The sequence below is a fragment of a genome, unplaced genomic scaffold (assembly GCF_019419815.1).
Source record: "Pyrus x bretschneideri cultivar Hongxiangsu unplaced genomic scaffold, Pyrus_bretschneideri_v1 Contig1, whole genome shotgun sequence".
Classification (NCBI taxonomy): Eukaryota; Viridiplantae; Streptophyta; class Magnoliopsida; order Rosales; family Rosaceae; genus Pyrus; species Pyrus x bretschneideri.
In genome coordinates this window covers 1,927,577-1,946,551 of record NW_025999390.1, presented here as the reverse complement: position 1 = coordinate 1,946,551, position 18,975 = coordinate 1,927,577, and the positions used below count along the sequence as shown (strand labels likewise).

Genomic DNA, 18,975 nt, shown 5'->3' with positions numbered 1-18,975 from the left:
AATAACTTCAACCAATCTTACCCTTGTAACTACCTTAACTACCTAGCCAGACATTCCAATGGATTATATTTTGTATTACTAAGTAACCATATCATCACAAATGACTATGGTTAATATTCCCCCCTCAAGCTAAGCTACTAGAGCTTAGATTGACTACCTTCAGACACAAGGATTTGAGAGTGAAGCTTCGAAGGAGTTGAGGTTGGTTTGCATGCCTCTATGCCTGCTTTCTTTAGTAACCCATTTGTATACTTTGATTGACTAACAAATATAGATCCATCTGCATGGTCAAGCCCAACGGCCCTTGAAGAAATCCACACAACTGTTCATTAAGATCAAGCCCTGAAGGTCCTTGAAGATCCGTTCATCCTCGTTCATCCTAAGATCAAGCCTCGACAGCCCTTTGGATCAACAACATCAACAAATCTGCATCACTGTTCATCCCTAGACTAAGTCCCAACAGCCCTTTGGATCAAAAGCCCCTCCAAAGATCTACACCTTACGAAGATAGAATTAGAGGAACAAATTGTAAAAAAGATTGTAACCCCAAAATTAATACAAAATATTATTTTGTACACGTGTTATTGTCTCATTCATCGTAGGAATATTCGTGTTTACAACATCATCATCATCATCATCTTTCACAAATAGACTTGTGTCAGACATTGAGTATTGTTCATATAGGTAAATTATATGAGTATTGTTCATATAGGTAAATCATATGTGTCCAAACATCCCAGTTACTCCTTTCGTCCCCAACATCCTCTCCCCATGTCCGTGTGCCATGTTTGCCATTGTTCTCATCATCACCGCTCCATTTCAAACATAAGCAAAAACACATACAATAATCTAGCAATAATTTACCCATTTGAAAAACAATTTTTTTTTTTCTTCCAAATCTAGACAAACAACCAAATTTCACTGTGACCCACTACCAATGACAAAGAATTTAACTAGAATGGCGTCAGGTTCAAAACACCACGCGAGCGTATTTACTTTCCAAGTTTTACAAATTTCTTTCCATAAGAGTATAGATTTATAAAATTTGGCCAAATGATCGTAAATTTGACCAATAATGGTGGTTTATGTTGTTTAAAATTAACAAGGATGTTCCGAGTTCAAAATACTATGTGTGTTTTTTAACTTTCCAACTTCTACGATTTTTTTTATAAGAGTTTAAATTTATGGAATTTGACTAAATGATCAATAAGTTTAATCATAAACAATGTTTTTGTTGTTTAAAATTAATGAGATGTCCTCAGTTTGAAATGCTATGTGCATGTTTATTCCTTTCAGTTTTTACTAATTTCTGTTTTGTCGTTAATTTCTTTTTAATTACTGGCTAGTAGTTATGTGGGTTGTAGTTTTTAAACATTCGTTCCAAGTCTAACCTTCAACAAAGAGTAATGCGTAGGCCAAATTTTTAGACCAAATTTGTAAATCATATGACGTGTCACCGATTAGTTTAATTTAGTGCTCATTCATTGCTCGTACATATCAATTAAAAACTCGAAAATAGCATTATATTTTAGTCCCATATTGACAAGGATAGTAAATAAGAAAAAACACATCACAATTTATATAGAAACACTTTAAAAGTTCAGATAGAAGGAAAAAAAAAACTCATCATCTATCTACTTGTAAGCCCGGAGTTTTTTGATTCCCTTCTGTCGCTACAAAATCAACTATTTTTTTCGTATTTCCAAATTATTAAGTTTGAAGTGTTTTCCCCTTAGCTTGTCTCAGATTTGGGCTTCATGTCCCTTCTCTCCTTCACTCTCTCTCATTTGGCCGTACCTTTCCAAACCCAAACTTCCACCTCCCCTCACTTTTTCCCTTTGCCACCCCCACTCATAATACATCCCCACCCCATCTTTTGCTCCAATTTGCGAGCTCCTAGATGAAAATGATTACTATATTCATCTCCCTCCTCCACTTTCCCTTCCCCAACCGGCATGCCCGAATTCCCTCGAGGCCAAGCATTCTGCAACATCGATCAAAGTAAGTGTGTTTTACATACTCCTTAGCCTCACCTTATATCCATGTGTTATTGTGTTTGTATATATTTGCAGGGATTGGTGAATAAGATTTGAATTCGGTGACTATCTCTTGGTTATACGTTTTTAGTGATGAAATTTGGGTGCGGGGTCCTTTTGGTTGCGGGTTTGTTACTTCTGTGCTACAATATCTAGGTCAAATTGACCATTCGGTCATTTTTTCTAGTGTTGATGCCTCCATGGTTGCTGGCAAGACTTTCGTGGCTGGCGGGGAGCGTTGCGGTTTGTGGTTGGAGATTAAAGATTAAGGTTTTAATTTTTATTTATTTGATTGGACTATATTTTTAGGTATCTGTTTCTCCTAATGTGTTTTGGGTTATTTTGCCTTTCTTTAGGTTGATGTGTAGCCTCCCTTATGCTTAATGAACTGTTCTTTTCGACAAATAAAAAAAAAAAAAATTGGGGACGTAACATAGTACTATGGTGGATGCATGTTGAGTAAAATGTGGTCTGTGAAATTAAGTGACTGTCATATAATTAAGGGAACTTTAACAAAAAATTATCGGTACTGTTTATTTTAACGAAAAATCATATTTTTATACTAAAATGTCAATTCTGGTACTATTCACTTTACCCTTTATTTTGTCCTTATCGTTAAATCTCAAAGTTTTTAAACTCTTTTCATTAGTTTTTCTTATAATTAATCCTGAATGCTGTCAGCGTTATGTTGGGATGTTTTCAGCCTGATGTCAACGTAATTATTATTATACTATGATTTTATTAGCAAATTCGTATGGTTCCCCTTTGAAACTTTAAGGAACAATAATTTTGGCAATTGTCAAACATAATTTATTGACTTTAGTTACCCTAAAAGTTGGTTTTGTTGCTAGCCAAACAAAACTAGAAACAAACGAACCCCCAATTTTGAATTGCTTTTTTTCTGAGCCGTTGCGCTCCTTTAAATTTAGTTCTCTTTTCCCAAATCTTTCAATTTTCAATTTTCCTACAAACTATTTTGAATTCATAACGAAAAATCTGGAGAAACCATTTTCGCTTGCCGATAAGGAAATCTGGGAGCGAACCTCTTTTACTCAGAAAATACACTTGGAAGGGGGACAAATAGAGTCTCTGCGGAGATGATGTTTTCTGAATTAAGCACCACTAATATAGACGAAGTCAGTACTATTCACTTTCTTCATCATTGGCAGGACAATTTTAAAGGGTATCAAGTTATGATATCTGGATTATTGGCAGGACTTAATCGTTTCAAATGATTCAAAATAAACTGGACGTTGAACTGCGACGTATATACGTTGAAGCCTGCAAATTCACCCAACCAAATAGTTCCATTAAGCATCTCTGCAAAGAAAACGTAAACACACATATCACCCTTCACAAAAACAAAATAACAGTTTACTTTCCCAAACTAACACTTCAGTCGGAAACCTGCATAAAAAGCTCCAGGTCGTTAGGAAAATCAGTGCATAAATCAACAACAACATGAGAAAGCAGAAAAGCCATGTATTACCAAATATCACCTATATATCAAAACCAGTTGGAATTTATTTTCAGGTTGGCGTTTAAGTAGGGTTTCAAACCTAACCAGTGTCCAACTCATTGCACAGATACTCGACGACGTCAAAATCCAAGACTGAACTCAGAGAACCAAAACAGGACTTAGTAACTACAGACAACTGCTCCAATAAAATCCAAAATAAAATCTAAGGAACCCGAAATTCAGGCCTTAACTCACGATTAAACATATAATTCTACGACACTACAATAAACAAGGGATAAATTTCAAGAACAGCAGGAAACAGAGAAGGCGGGAGTCAAAGGGAACTCGCTGTGATCTTTACGAAGCACTAGGAAGTCTAGGCAAGAGGGCACCAGAACACCAAGTGAATAGAACACCGAAAGCTATAAATTTGATATGGCACACCATATTCGATTGAGTTTCATGTCATGTCAAATACAATTACACAACCCAACTAAATTGAGAAATCTCAATACGCACTTGCAAACAATAAGATGACGAACTCAGCCGAACCTTGACATTTGAGTCCTAAATAAAGTTCACCATTTATGAGAGATCATTTGCCTCATCAGACGTTAGCAACCAAACACAGAAAGAAAAAGCCTGAAATGTTAAGGCTTAAACATGGTAGAACTCTAACAGATGTCGAAGATGGGTCGCCGGACCATCATGAAATTCATGTTTCCCTAGATGCAATAAAGAAAACAAAACTTCCTCTACAAGTTGTATTTCATTTTCTGTGTATAACAATTACATGGATGTATGTATATATAGCCTTGGGCTCTTTACATTTATGCCCTTAACTAAACTGTTACAATTCTAACTAACCACACCTAATAACAAAACTAACAACATTTAGTTTTTACAAGCTATGTTTTCTCAACAGATACAGATGATTGATCATCTGTCCTAATATGCAATACCAATGCTTGTGTTATTTTACATGAGATTCTTTTTTCACCGCGACCTAGTAATCGAAAGAAACTGTACAGACCACATTAAATTTGAATGCTTGTATCTAGATCTAATAACAAAGTAAATGAGATACCAATCATCAAATTATTCTAAACGAATGACTTGTTGGGTTGTTTCATCAATCATTTCAACACTCCATTAAAATCTAAATACTTTCGTGTACTACATTGTGCGAGATAAAAAACGGTGATCCAAATACTTTGAAATTCTCACTATTTTAGTTTTAATTTTCTGCGAGATTAACGAAAGTTTAATTTATTTCATGCCACGAATCGTCGAATGCCATTCATCGTTTTGATCCCACTGAATCGGTTTGGCCAAGTTCTGGAAAGGAAATGAATGAGAAGGAGAAGGTATTTTTATGTTGCCCAACGATGTAATGTATTCGCTTGGGAGCTCATTTCATGTTTAAACTTCGGACTTTGGCCCACAATTTTTATTTTTGGACACCCACAATTCAATTTACATACTTCTCTACACACCAGTATAAATTGATAATATTTTTACATTATCTATAACTTTTTAAATTACTCCTACATAAAAATAAAGAAAAAAAAATTGGCACAACCATCTCAGATTGTCAGTCGATAATCCAACTCAACCCCCTCCCAACCCCTTTATTCTTCTTCTTCCGCCTTTCCTCATTCTTCTGCAGAAGTAGCAAATTCCAGTCCCCACATTGCCCATCACCATCATCAGTTTTATCAAAATTAATGACAAAATCTATGAAGACCCATTGCATATAGAAATTGATATAAAAGCTATGAAGACTATTGCATATATAAATTTAACTAACTGAGTAACTTTGAACAAAAAAAATAATACTGGTGGCCCCATTTGTATTTGAGTATTTGCTCATTTTGAATCCAAATACTTTTTCTGTAGATTTATTTTTCATTGGCATTGTGGAGAGATTTTTTTATGTGGCTAGGATATGGTATACCACATGTCAAAGTATGAGTGGAAATAATTTTTTTTTAAAGTCTTCATCCACTTGTATTATAACATGTGATGTACCAACCCGTAAAAATCTAAATACACTGAAAAGTTTCTCGTCAAACTGAAACCAATTTGAGGCTTTATGACATGGAAAGGGATCCTCTCCGGATCCCTTCCACCTAATCTTCTCATCAAACAATCTGGACCATTGAAATTTGATCCAACGGTTAAAAACACGAACCCACTTTAAAGTTATAATAAGTTTAGTTGTTGCATCAAATTTCAAGAACTTAAATTATTTGATGAAAAGAATTAGGTGGAAGAGATCCGAAGATCCCTTTCCTTATGACACGAACCAAAAACTAACAAGAGAAATATATAACAATTGTTTAGGGCATATTGGCCTGGTAAACACACACGTCCCTTGCCTTGGGCCTTAAACTAGAGAAGCCTCGACCATGTAGTCCCTAATAAATCATTTACTAGCCTCTTGTCCCACGTTTGGTTTTGTACATTAAATTTAAGTTTTTTTTTTTTTTTTTTGTGGTTTTTCACAAAACAAATTAAGAAATTTAAAATTTTCTTATTTATATATCTCTACTAATTAATGAAACCTTCTTTGTCAACCAAAAGAGGGTAAAAAGACAAATTAATCTTCCATCACAAAAAAAAAAAAATGATGGGCAATAATGTAATTTCATAGCTCGAAATTTTACTGTTTTTTAATCGAAGTCTCACTTACATGTAATGTTAAAATACCTCAAATATTAAAAAAAAAAAAAAAAAAAAACCGAAAACAAAGCTCCTACTCCCCCCACGTTCTCCCTCTCTCCCTCTCTCCTTCTCATTTTCTAAAAAAAATTGAAAATAAATTAGAAGTTAAACATAAACCACCAACTGCCACTCAGTATTACAGTGTGGTGATATTTCTCTTCGCTTATAAGTGAGAGGTTTTAGGTCCGAATCTCGTGGATGGCAAATTAGATACCAAATTAGGCTGCCCATTGTATGGCTTAGTTGAACTCCTCCTCCACCTAGTGTAAAAATATCAATATACTAAAAAAAAAAACATAAACCACCCACTAACGTGGGGTTTTGTTATTTTTTTTTTTTTTGTTTGTAAAGTTTAAAATTTCAAATTCATTCAAGATGTTTTAGATTTTGAATTCATTCAATATTAGTATTTGTCGAATTATTTTAACTCCTTTTAGTTCAATTGTAATTTTGAATAATTCTTTGGGGACAATTTATGGTATTTTGGATGTTTCACTATTTTGGGGTACTCCCCTTATATAGATTAGAAAATTAATGTCAAATTTTTTTTTTTTTAACCTAATGAAGTTTAACATAAGGATAATGTTAGGTAAAACAAATTTTTAGACCAAATATGTAAATTATTTGACGTGTCACCAATAGGGAATGAACACGTTAATCAACATTTAAGTAATAATTCAATTATCAACAACCATATTTTATCATGAATCATATGTTATGATCGTGAGTGACCCAAATAACTATTACGTTTCTTTCATTGAATAATTGATTCTTCGCACAAGAATTATAAGGTATACATTAGAATCATTATTTTAGTGAATCATAATCATCATTTAAAAGTCTAAAATTGTTGTCAGGCGTTAACTTAAGAATAAAAGAGTGACTGATTGTTACAAGCACATTTCATCCCGTTTTATTACTTAATTCTTTCTTTGGTATTATTGTTAGATACCATTTAATTAATATGAATAATAAAAAGAGCCACACAAACTTTAAAATACTATTATTCTATTCAAATGCCATATCAAATTCAACTCTATGAGATATCAATACATGATTTATATGAATCCAATCATACAATCAAGGAGAATCAAATAGACTGATTGATATTGTTTTCCAAATATATACTGTCCCTTAAGGTGGAGTGTGAATGTCATGTACATCCATCTTGCCAGGAAGATATCGAAATGTAGCTTGCCCAAATGGCTTGGTAAATATGTCAGTTAGTTGTTGTCCACTAGGGATGTAAGATTTTGTAATAACTCCATAGTGTATCCGTTTCCGAACAACATGGCAGTTGATTTATAGGGCATGGTGCACTTATGAAAAACCGGATTAGCGACTATTTGAAAGGCAACTTGACTATCACAATGTAACTTCACTAGTCCAAGATGATCAACCCGTAGATTAGCTAATAGAAACTTCACCATGTAAGCTCAAATATGGCAGAAGATGTGAGACAATATTCCACTATAGCAGAGGACCGAGAAACACTGGATTGTTTCTTACTTTTTCAAGACACAAGTGCAATTCCAAGGAATATACAATAACTTGTGACGGACCTTCTCGTAATGGGACATCAAGCCCAGTCCGCATCACAATAACCTTTTCTCAATTGTTGCATAAATAAACTAAAAATATGAACTGGGTATGAAATATTTGCAGGTTTTGCACCAAGTAAACAAGCTTCGTCAAGAATGTCTAGGGTATATTTACGCTGGGGGATGGAAATACCTTAGCAAGACCAAGCCACCTCACGCCAAGAAAATATTTCAAGTGTTCATTATCCTTGATTCGAAAATGAGTTTGAAGGAATTGTTTAAGATCACAAATGGCCACCTCATCATTGCTTGTGGTGATTCTGTATCACACAAAAATCAGGAAGGAAAATCACTATGCATCTTAGTGCCTGAGTAACAGAACAGAGTTTGTTATTCGCGCTCAAGCTAATTTGCCTAGCACGACCCCATGTATTGTAGTTGTCTCATTGAAGTGTTTAGGAAACCAATATATCCCCAGGCTGATCGGAGGCATGTAAAGTAAAGGGGTTTGAGACATTAGTGAACGTCTCTTTTGATTTTAGACTTTTTTTTGGTTCGACAACAGTGGCGATGTGGTGTCTACTGACGTTGCAGAAGCGATGTGGGCAATCAAAGTCATCAGAAACGGTGCCTTGATACCATGTTGAAAAGTGCTAATGCTAGAATTAGATACATGGAAGGAATTCTCAATAAATTTCTTTTTATTAATTTTCTTTGGCTTTTTAGCTAAAATGGTCTTTGAGATTGATATAACTCTTTACTTTGGTCTCTGAGATTTAAAATCAATAAAAATGGTCTTTAAGTTTGTCTACCATCAATCATTTTGATATTTCCTTGAAAAATCTCTATTAACTAACGATAAAGTGACAAAAATACCTTCAAGTTTCGTCAAATCATTTTGGCACATTGTTTATTAAATTAAGTGTATTTTTTTCATTTAGTCCTTATTTAACAGAATTTTTTACAGAATGACGAAAATAATTGATGGTGGACAAACTCATGGACCACTTCTATTAATTTCAAATCTCAGGGACCAAAGTAAGGAGTTATGCAAATCTCAGAGACCATTTTGCATAAAAAAAGCCATTTTCTTTTACAATGAAATACAAGTTTATACAATACAAATAGTATTCTAGGAAGTCAACTCTATGAGATATCAATATAGGATTTACACGCAAGGTAATGCTAAGGAGGCTAAACTTTAAACTAAATTTGCAAATCAAATGATGTATCACCAATAGAAAATAAGCACGTTAATCAACGTTAAGTAATAATCCAATTATCAATAACTACATTATTTGATTTACAAATTTAGTTTAAAAATTTGATCTCTCTAGCAATCAAGGAGAATCAAATATACTAATTGATATTTTAATACTGAATGAGGTAGCGTTCTGTAAAGTTATTCTACTTCGTCACCATTCGAGCATAAGTGGTTATTTACTAGAAAGCTAGAATTAAAGGTTGGAGACTGCTCCAGATAGTAACCAATGCAATAATATTAAGGTTGGAGACTGCTCCAGATAGTAACCAATGCAATAATCGGCATGTTTCATTATGCCTAACCTACTGAAATCCCCAGTGGATTACTTGTATATAAATCAACCTAACAGGAGCTTGCTATTTCATTGACTCCTTGCAACATTATTCCAATCATGGATCTTTCTATCCAATTAACTGTCATAAGTTTGCTCGTTTCTCTAATTTTTCTCATTCGCGCATGTCTTAAAAAAAATGTGCAAGATTCCAAGTCTAGAGAAGCACCGGAACCCGCCGGTGGATGGCCAATCATAGGCCACCTCCACCTTCTAGGAGGCGGAGACCAGCTTCTTTACCGAACACTTGGGGCAATGGCGGACAAGTACGGCCCAGCCTTCAACATCCGCCTCGGCAGCCGCCGAGCTTTTGTAGTGAGCAGCTGGGAAGTAGCTAAAGACTGTTTCACAGTCAACGACAGGGCACTCGCTTCTCGACCCACGACGGTGGCCGCCAAGCACATGGGCTACAACTATGCCGTGTTCGGCTTCGCGCCCTACAGCCCATTTTGGCGGGAGATGAGAAAAATCGCAACGCTCGAGCTCCTCTCGAATCGAAGGCTGGATATGCTCAAACATGTCAGGACGTCAGAACTCGACATGGGCATAAAAGAACTGTATAATTTGTGGGTCCAAAACGGAGGTTTACGACCTGCCGTTGTCGAGCTCAATCACTGGTTGGAGGAGCTGACGCTTAACGTGGTGGTTAGGATGGTGGCGGGAAAGCGTTATTTTGGCGCGTCGGCGAAATGCGAAGATGGGGACGAGGCGAGAAGGTGTCAGAAGGCGATTGGGCAGTTTTTTCATCTGATCGGGATTTTTGTGGTGGCAGATGCACTGCCGTTTCTTTGGTGGTTGGATTTGCAGGGGCACGAAAAGGCGATGAAGAAGACCGCAAAAGAGTTGGATGGAATACTCGGAGGGTGGCTGGAGGAGCACCGCCAGAGGAGAGGAGCTTCTCATGGTAAGGCGGAGGATGAAGGAGGTGATGAGGATTTCATTGATGTCATGTTGTCTCTTGAGGAGGAAGGGCAGCTTTCAAATTTTCAGTATAGTTCAGATACTAGCATCAAGTCTACCTGTCTGGTATGGTTTCTTTCTTTTTAAAAAAAATCTAGAGAAGCATGACACTATTGGTACTGTTTAGAGATAGTTTTTAAAATACGCTATGAGGAATGTACTAATGCAGTTGCTTGCAAACAGGAAAGAAAATTTTAATTTTTTTCACATTACTACGTAAATTTTGAAAGCTCTAAAGAATTTAGGACTCTAAGGACTGGGAGATGAAAACTGTCTCAATTCGAATTGGGCGGGAAAATTGGTTGCCATTTAGAAGTGTGGCACGTCACTCAGTACTACGGTCTGATGATATTCTTCTTCACTTGTAACTAAGATGTCTTAAGTTCGAATCTCATGATAGGCGAATTCGGTACCAAATTATATTACTGATTGTATGGCTTAGCCGCATTCTCTTCTCCTTTTAGTGTAAAACATATTATTATACTGAAGAAAAAAAAAATGTGACACACACTTACCACGTAGGCTATTAACTGATGGTGACCCGAGATTTAAGATCATGTTTAAGTGTAACCTCAATATGCACACAATGAGCTACATACTTTAATACTTGCTTAATTACAAATGCACGTTACTAGATTCAGAACTAATTAACTCATACTTTTTTATTATGTTGAAAATTGATTATTTTTCATTTAATTGCCTTAATTCAAACAAATTAAACATGGAAATTGTAGGCGCTTATACTTGGTGGGAGTGACACGACAGCAGGAACTCTGACATGGGCAATCTCATTACTCATAAACAATCCCCATGCCATGAAAAAGGCACAAGAAGAGCTAGACCTCCACGTCGGCACAGAAAGACAGGTTGAAGAATCCGACATCACGAACTTGGTATATCTCCAAGCCATAATCAAGGAAACTCTGCGTCTGTACCCAGCTGGGCCCCTTTTGGGACCCAGAGAAGCTCTGGAAGACTGTACCGTAGCAGGGTACCGCGTGCCAGCCGGCACCCGGCTAGTGGTCAACGTGTGGAAGATTCAAAGGGATCCTAGGGTTTGGGAGAGCCCATCTGCTTTTGTTCCTGAGAGGTTCTTGGAAAGCCATAGCCATGTCGACGTCAGAGGCCAACAATTTAATCTGATGCCGTTTGGCTTTGGCAGACGGTCGTGCCCTGGTGTGTCGTTTGCCATGCAGGTTCTTCACCTAACGCTTGCTCGACTGCTGCACGGGTTTAAGATTGAAACGGCGTCGGGTCAGGCTATTGATTTGACTGAGAGTCCTGGTCTGACCATTCCGAAAGCAACTCCTTTGGAAGCTCTCCTCAGCCCACGTCTACCTAGTGAACTCTATCTCTAGTCAAAGTGTCCGAACCACAATAAAATTTGAACTGCTTAATTGTTGGTTAATTAAGGAGGTTTAAACAGCTTTTATTTTGATGTAAGATGTGTCTTTTCTTCTTGTCATGCTACAAGCTATCGAGAGAGGAGAAAATGAATCCAGTAGTGTGGTATGTGGTATGATATTCTAGTGAATATGATCGTTGGTAATTTACTCATATATTTTAGATTCGAAACTATCTCACTTTTTAAGTTATTGACCTAATTATAGGCCTTTTTTTCTTGTTATTATGTTTTGAAAAATATAAAATTAAATTTTATTTAACCAACTAAATTACAAATCCTAATAGTTATAATACGAGCCTTCACATGATAATTTACATAATAATTAAAAATTAAACAGTAGTGTTATACAATATCGGATAAGTTTAAATAGTTACACCCTCCATTGTGATCAAATGGAGAAAGATAATCTCTTCAACCTGACATGATGAACTGAAGAACGTCATTTTATTTCTAAGTGTTTAATATTTAACATAAGTATCTCACCACTTGTATAGTAACATGTGATATAGCACTTCGTGTTCCGAATACCCTAAAAACCTCTCCTATGCCACCTCACATTTTTATCACTATTCTTATTCCGGCTTCGTGACATATTCTGCCAAAAATAAAATGTTACGGAGAATCTAAGGCTGGTTCGATATGGGATACTGAACCGAAACCCTTGTCTCAATTCCCAAACCAAAGTTTTCGGGAATCCCAATTTCGAGACCAATCCCAAACCAGGAATGCCGAAATAGTTTCGGGATTTCGGGACAAATCAGGAATCCCGAAATAGTTTTGGGCTTTTGGGCTAAATTTAACCTTGTGAATATAAAGCCTCAACCTTCCATGTTTCCCCATGAACCAAAAGTTCTCTGCAAGAATGTCTTGAGGACAGAATGGGAATCCATGTCTTGAGGACAGAAAGTGACTGACAATATAGGGCGGAAGACTAAAAATGGTCTGGAAACCAACTTGGAGGAAGAACAACTTCAAAAAAATTTGAGATTACTAAAACTCTTAAATGTCGTGAGGAAAATCTGTTCTCCACTTATTATAGCTTACTGCGTATAATACTGTGCAATTCAAAAAAACAAAACCCCAAGAAAGGGCATTCCATTCACCCACACAGAGACGGCATTATCAAATGTAAACCATATCTATCAGAAAACTCCAGTTATAATGCATTACGATGATGCTTTAGACCAAATATGCTGATATACTTACATATTGAGAAGAGAATAACTTTAAACGAAACATAGTTGGCAATATAATAATTTCCTGACCAAAGGTTTTCTATGATATCGTTCTCAGATTGGATGTTAGACTCGGAAGAAAGATTAATAATAATTCAATGTTACTTGATGAACAACGGAAATTAACTGAAAAAGCTGTCAATTATATATTCTTTGGAGAACTTTTAAGAACCTCAATAGCACTAATACGAAATGTTAACCAATGCCCTCCCTAACAAAGAAGTTATGACAAGTAATCAAATCATGAATGCATTTAACAAGAGAAAAATGAAACGAAATAAAACGACATTTACCTGAGTAGACCCCTGCCTTGCCATGTTCTAGGTGTCATGGTGAAGTTGACTTGAGCACCTTGCCTTACAAGTATTACAGGTATCCCACGGCCCTGATTAGCTTGAGCCTCAGAAGCAAGTTTCTGCAACAAATTATCGCCATTTTCCACACTATCAAATTTAACAATCTGATCTCCAAGCTGCAAACCATCCTCTGCTGCTGGTGATGCATCAGATATCTCACCCACCAACGCAAAGGGTACGCTCACAATCACATCCACATCCATGGCATTGGTAGAACCAGTATGAACATTGGTTGAGGATGCAGATGCAACCACGTTGACAACTGATGCGCTTTGGCCATCTGACATCCATCATCACAGAAACATTAGACAAAAATGCAGGTGTCACATATCTTGATAGATAAACAGTACAATATATATTTAGCTCCTATCTGGAAAGGCCAATAAATCTCAGAATTCTCACAGTGCACAGGCACTCACTATCAGTACTCACACACACAATACATATCAAAACACGAAACAGATTAAACCGTAGAAATGTAACTTTCCTACCAAAACGATAATATGCATGCCGGGTTTCAAAAACCTACCCGAATCTTTGAGTGATGATTGTTTCGGAGTAAGCCTTGCCGAATGCAGAACTTCTATATTTCGGTTCAATTTCTCGGTAATCTCTTTGTGATCATTTCGCAATTCTGAAATTACAAGCAAGACCACAAAGAAAAAACAAATACCAACATCAGAACCGCCATTAGAAGCAATAAACAAAGCTCCCCAATTTATTGCGAAATTTGACAAACCGTAATCTAGAATTCGAACCCTAAATTAATTCCAAAATTTACCTGATTTGGGGGAGAATCGGTGCACAGTGCACTGGAATCTGGATGAAGAAGTCGAGAGAGAGATCAGAGAGGTGAGCGGCGCCGGTGGCCGTGGCTCTGCCTCTGTGCCGTTAAGGAAGGCTACTCCACAGTGAGGGTCTGAGGGACGAGATGAGGTCGAGAAAGAGAGTGAGTGACTAAGTGAGGGTGAGGTGAGGTCGAGAGAGAGAGTGACTGAGTGACGCTGTGACTGTGAGGGTGAGGTCGAAGACGACGAGGACGAGGGTGAGGTGAGAGGGACTGAATCTCACCGTGAGTGGGGGTTTATTTGGATTCAACGGTTGAGATTAAATTTTAATCAAATCGGTTGTTACAATTTAAAATTAAATAATATATATATATATATATATATCTCACTGTTTGGTTTGGGATTACCGAATTAATGTAAACGTGAGACTGAATCTTGTACCGAAATTTCAAGATCGGTTCGATATTGGGTACCAAAATTTTCGGAATTTTCGGTTTTGGATTTTTTCTGCTTGGTTTTGAAATTTTTTTCGGTTCAATTTGAAATTTTCAGTTTTTTATTCCATCTGTAGGAGAATCAATGTAAAATCTCACATTGAGATTGTTTCCGTAATAATTGTCTTGATAGAGTACCACAATTTTCTTTCTTGATAAATTTTAGTTTTGGAATAGGATTTTCTCTTTTTTTTTTTTTTTTTTTTTTTTTTCCTTCTTTCCTATTTGAACGGTTACCGTTAAATTACGTTAATATTTTATATTAATTTTTATAGCAAAAGAAAAATAAAATAAGAGAATGTGAGAAGAATGAATAGAAAGGGGAGGAAAGAAAATCTTAATCTGTTTTTTTGGTAGCGATCAATTGGCAAGTTGCTTCCTGGGGATCAATTATTACAGATCCTTTGGATAAGTGAAAAGTATATCTGAGGCGTAGATTCTCTGAACTATGTTATGGTGTACAATAAGTAAGAATCATTGGAGTGATAGATAACTAAGTAACCCAAGCTACAATTAATGGAGTTTTCTCTCCCATTCCTAAACACTGCCGTAGCTGGACTCTTTGCCATACTTCTATTTTCGTTCTATTTCATACAAAAGTTTAGGGCAGCTTCCAATGCCAGGGGTTCCAAACCACCAAAATTGGCAGGTGGGTTGCCTCTGCTAGGTCATCTCGATCTATTCAGAGGATCCCAGCTTCCCCATATAACCTTGGGAGCCTTGGTTGACAAATATGGACCAATCTTCACCATCAAAATTGGCATCCACTCAGCTCTGGTGATAAATACTTGGGAGGCTGCCAAGGAGTGCTTCACCACCAATGACTCGATTGTTTCCTCCCGTCCCGCTACCCTAGGGATTAAGCACTTGAGCTATGACTTTGCTATGTTCGGCTTTAGTCCCTACGGTTCATACTGGCGCGAAATACGCAAACTTATATCCATCGAGGCTACTCTCAAACCGAAGGCTCGAGTTACTCAAAAGCGTTCGAGTATCCGAAGTGGAGATGAGTTTAAAAGAGCTGTACAAGCGATGGACCGAAAGAAAAGATGGTGCATCGTCGGGCGATATTTCGGTGGAGATGAAAAGGTGGTTTGGGGATTTGACTCTAAATGTGGTTTTAAGGATGATTGCCGGAAGGAGAGACTTTAATGTTGTTAATGGCAATTTGAATGATGAGAAGAGGCAAGAACTTGGCAAAACGCCGCGAGGGAGTTCTTTCGGTTGGTGGGAATGTTTGTGTTGGGAGATGCTATTCCTTGGCTTTGGTGGTTGGATTTGGGTGGTCATCAGAAGGCTATGAAACAAACTGCCAAAGCGTTGGACAGTATTGTTATGGGATGGTTGGAGGAGCACAAGCAGAGAAGAGCTAAAGGCCATGATCAGCAAGATTTCATGGGTGTGATGCTCTCAGTCCTTGATGGAGCACATGTTTCAGGCTTCGATACTGATACAGTCATCAAAGCAACATGTTTGGTACTCTAAGATTGTCTCTCTTTTAAAAGTTCAAACTAAGTAATTAAATTTTCTCGGTTAAATTTGGTTTTAACTAACCAAGCGAATTATGATTCAATTATTTGTAGGCTTTGATTGCTGGAGGGAGTGACACAACGACGGTGACTCTGATATGGACACTCTCGCTACTTTTGAACAACCGTCACGCTTTGAAGAAAGTTCATGAAGAACTAGACAAGCATGTTGGTAAAGAAAGGCTAGTGAACGAATCAGATATCAGCAATCTTGTCTACCTGCAAGCAACTGTTAAAGAAGCAATGCGTTTATGTCCTGCTGGACCACTCTCTGGCCAAAGGGAATTCACCGAGGACGGCACGGTCGGAGGCTACCATGTTCCGAAAGGCACGTGGCTGTTGGTGAACCTGTGGAAGATCCAAACCGATCCACGGGTTTGGGCTGACCCGATGGAGTTCAAGCCGGAGAGATTTCTCACCACCCATAAAGATATTGATGTTAGGGGTCAGCATTTTGAGCTCATGCCTTTTGGTAGTGGTAGGAGAGCATGCCCTGGTATAACTTTTGGCCTTCAAGCGACGCTTTTGACTCTGGCTGGTTTTCTACATGCGTTTGATGTCTCAACTCTGAAAAATGCGCCGGTTGATATGACCGGAAGCGTTGGACTTACGAACATGAAACTCACCCCTCTCGATGTCCTCGTTAAACCGCGCTTGTCTTCCCAAATCTTTATGAATTAGTTACCCGTTTAGTATCCTTATACGGTTTGTGCAGTATGTATGTTCCATTTCTAGTCAGCATCTTAATTGTTATCTGAATGTCTATCTATTGGAAAAACTTCTGGATATATACGTTTAAGACATATCTGCAGATGAGGACATAATTAAATTTTGTGGTTTGTGTTACTCAATATTCCTCGCATGGAGCATGCACTTACTAGTCTCTGTATTTTAGTACGTACAAGCAAACAAATTAAATACGCAATCTCTTAGGTAAATTTCAGTTGTTGTTTAGTATTATATACGTACAGGCTTCTTCACTTGTAATAGGTCTGAATCTCATGAATAGTGGGGTTAATATTAATTTATTTCCTCCAACTCTAGTGTAAATATGTGTATAACGTGAAATAAAAAACTACTAATTTTAGTCATTATATCTTTAACCAAAATTAAAATAAAAGAAATGTTAGAGAGACTCTATTAAATATGAGACTCTATTAAATGTGAGATTCTGCGCATCTTATGTTTTTTGTATAATTATGTTTGGATCCTATTTTACACTATCGGCTCGAGTAATTGAGGCCGTTGAATGAGTAGAATTTTAGACCGTTAAATGATAAAATGGTTAAAATAATTTTCAATTATTAAAAAATAATATTATGATTTTAATCATGATATTATCTCTTAGTAATATATTAAATTATTATTTGTCTAAATCTCAATTGATTTGGATGATGATGGAATGGGGGTATTTATAAGGCACGGCAGCAGATAAATATGTATGCAGGTATATGCCTTTTGATGTTGTGTTGGTTTTGGCCACGTGAATGTGCTTTTTGAGACTATATTCTGTCTTATTATGCGTGCATGGCTGCACCTGGATCGATGTGGTGGAAATAAAGTTCTAATTGGACTAGGAGACAACCTGAGGGCACAGTTTAAGGAAGACATAGGCTTTTCGAATAATGGTGTAGTAGAGTCAGATGATGATGGCATCTAAAAGATCGGCTCCTGCTTATCTTGAAAAAGTCTTTGACTGAATCTCTAGTTGATGAGTTTGAATTGAACTCAAATTCTACCATAGTGGGGAGCTGCGCCAAGCAACGTTTGCTTCTATAAATACAGTGAAGGTAACATGCGACATCTTCAATTTGAATTAACATTATTGTTGCCGTAGAATCAGCTGACCCCGAAATATCTTTAATTTGGATAAACAGTACTGAATCAAGGCCAACTGGTTACCTATTCAAGTCTCAGCCAAGAAGGATTTTTGAGTTCTTGTTGGTAGATGTCATCTCATTAGCCTTTTTGGCGAAGTAAGGTGTTATAGATTATTGAGCTCGGCACATTGAATGTCGAGTTGTTTATGATTGGATATTCACAAATAAATTTTAGAGTTCGGCATTCTGACGACCGAACGACATTCACCATCAAGACATACATCTCTTTTAAGTACTTGTGTCCGTATAGTTTGGTGTCGATTCAGCGTGCTTACACTCTTACGATATAATCACCGTGACCTAACCCGGTGTCAACAATCCGTGAACTTCGCAAGACTAGCAACCTTGTCTTCAGGCTCTATAACCTAAAGGCTGAGACGTGTTCCTTCCTCGGCCGCAATCACGAGATCAAAAAGTCAACAGCACGCCCAACGAGACATCAACACATTTTACTTCTCGGCCGACGAGTTGGCGCACCCCGCACACAACCGAAGGACGTAGTTAGCTTATTAATTACTCGGTCATGCACGCCACGTAGGCTTGGTAGTTTTTAGGGTCAACAAATTCCAATATCAATATTATAAAACTTTGTGCAAAAAATCAAGCTTCTAAAAGATGCTAAGCGTTAGTCGAACGGTGGGTTAGGGCCTAGGTGATCTAGGTGATTTTATAAAAATTTATTCTTAATTATAAAAAAAATATATTAAGTTATAAAAATAAAGTAATAATTTAAGACAATTTTGAATCTCATTACACACTCCAAACTTCCTATATTAAGAAAGAAAAATACACTTGTGAGGATTGTAAAATGAAAATTTTGAAGTGCCAATAACACTTCCAAAAAAAAAAAATGAATGATTAATAAAAATCTCAGGTAGTGGGTTAAATGGTTCATAATAAAGGTAAAATTCTTACTGCATGCATCCTTTTCCATTTCATAAAACCCCACAGGTGTGACCCCTCCCCTCCA

The 18,975-nt window shown here is 36.9% G+C and overlaps 3 protein-coding genes across 3 annotated transcripts; 2 read left to right on the top strand and 1 right to left on the bottom strand.

The window, feature by feature from the left end:
• The first annotated feature begins 9,169 nt into the window (after positions 1–9,169).
• LOC103954079 (xanthotoxin 5-hydroxylase CYP82C4-like) lies at positions 9,170–13,155 on the top strand. The gene is made up of 2 exons (XM_009365887.3): positions 9,170–10,384; positions 11,053–13,155. The coding sequence occupies exons 1-2, from the start codon at positions 9,419–9,421 to the stop codon at positions 11,674–11,676; spliced, it is 1,590 nt and encodes a 529-aa protein (XP_009364162.2). The 5' UTR covers positions 9,170–9,418; the 3' UTR covers positions 11,677–13,155.
• Positions 13,025–15,074, bottom strand: LOC103955609 (26S proteasome non-ATPase regulatory subunit 9). Its single transcript, XM_018649446.2, has 5 exons — positions 15,059–15,074; positions 14,096–14,380; positions 13,844–13,948; positions 13,252–13,594; positions 13,025–13,165 (listed from the first exon to the last, which is right to left on the bottom strand). The coding sequence occupies exons 1-5, from the start codon at positions 15,072–15,074 to the stop codon at positions 13,141–13,143; spliced, it is 774 nt and encodes a 257-aa protein (XP_018504962.2). The 3' UTR covers positions 13,025–13,140.
• Positions 15,055–16,976, top strand: LOC103954089 (cytochrome P450 CYP82D47). The gene is given in 4 exon segments (XM_009365894.3): positions 15,055–15,544; positions 15,546–15,773; positions 15,776–16,072; positions 16,180–16,976. Coding segments are annotated over 4 exon segments (1,584 nt in total). The 5' UTR covers positions 15,055–15,112; the 3' UTR covers positions 16,807–16,976.
• Positions 16,977–18,975: the final 1,999 nt, after the last annotated feature.

Bases quoted from the DNA above. Each gene is read 5' to 3' on its own strand.
- LOC103955609 (XM_018649446.2), bottom strand. The intron at 13,949-14,095 runs GTAAATTTTGGA...TTGTAATTTCAG, and splicing joins CCGATTCTCCCCCAAATCAG to AATTGCGAAATGATCACAAA. The intron at 13,595-13,843 runs GTAGGTTTTTGA...GATGGATGTCAG, and splicing joins ATCATCACTCAAAGATTCGG to ATGGCCAAAGCGCATCAGTT.
- LOC103954079 (XM_009365887.3), top strand. From the start codon at position 9,419: ATGGATCTTTCTATCCAATTAACTGTCATAAGTTTGCTCGTTTCTCTA. The intron at 10,385-11,052 runs GTATGGTTTCTT...TGGAAATTGTAG, and splicing joins GCATCAAGTCTACCTGTCTG to GCGCTTATACTTGGTGGGAG.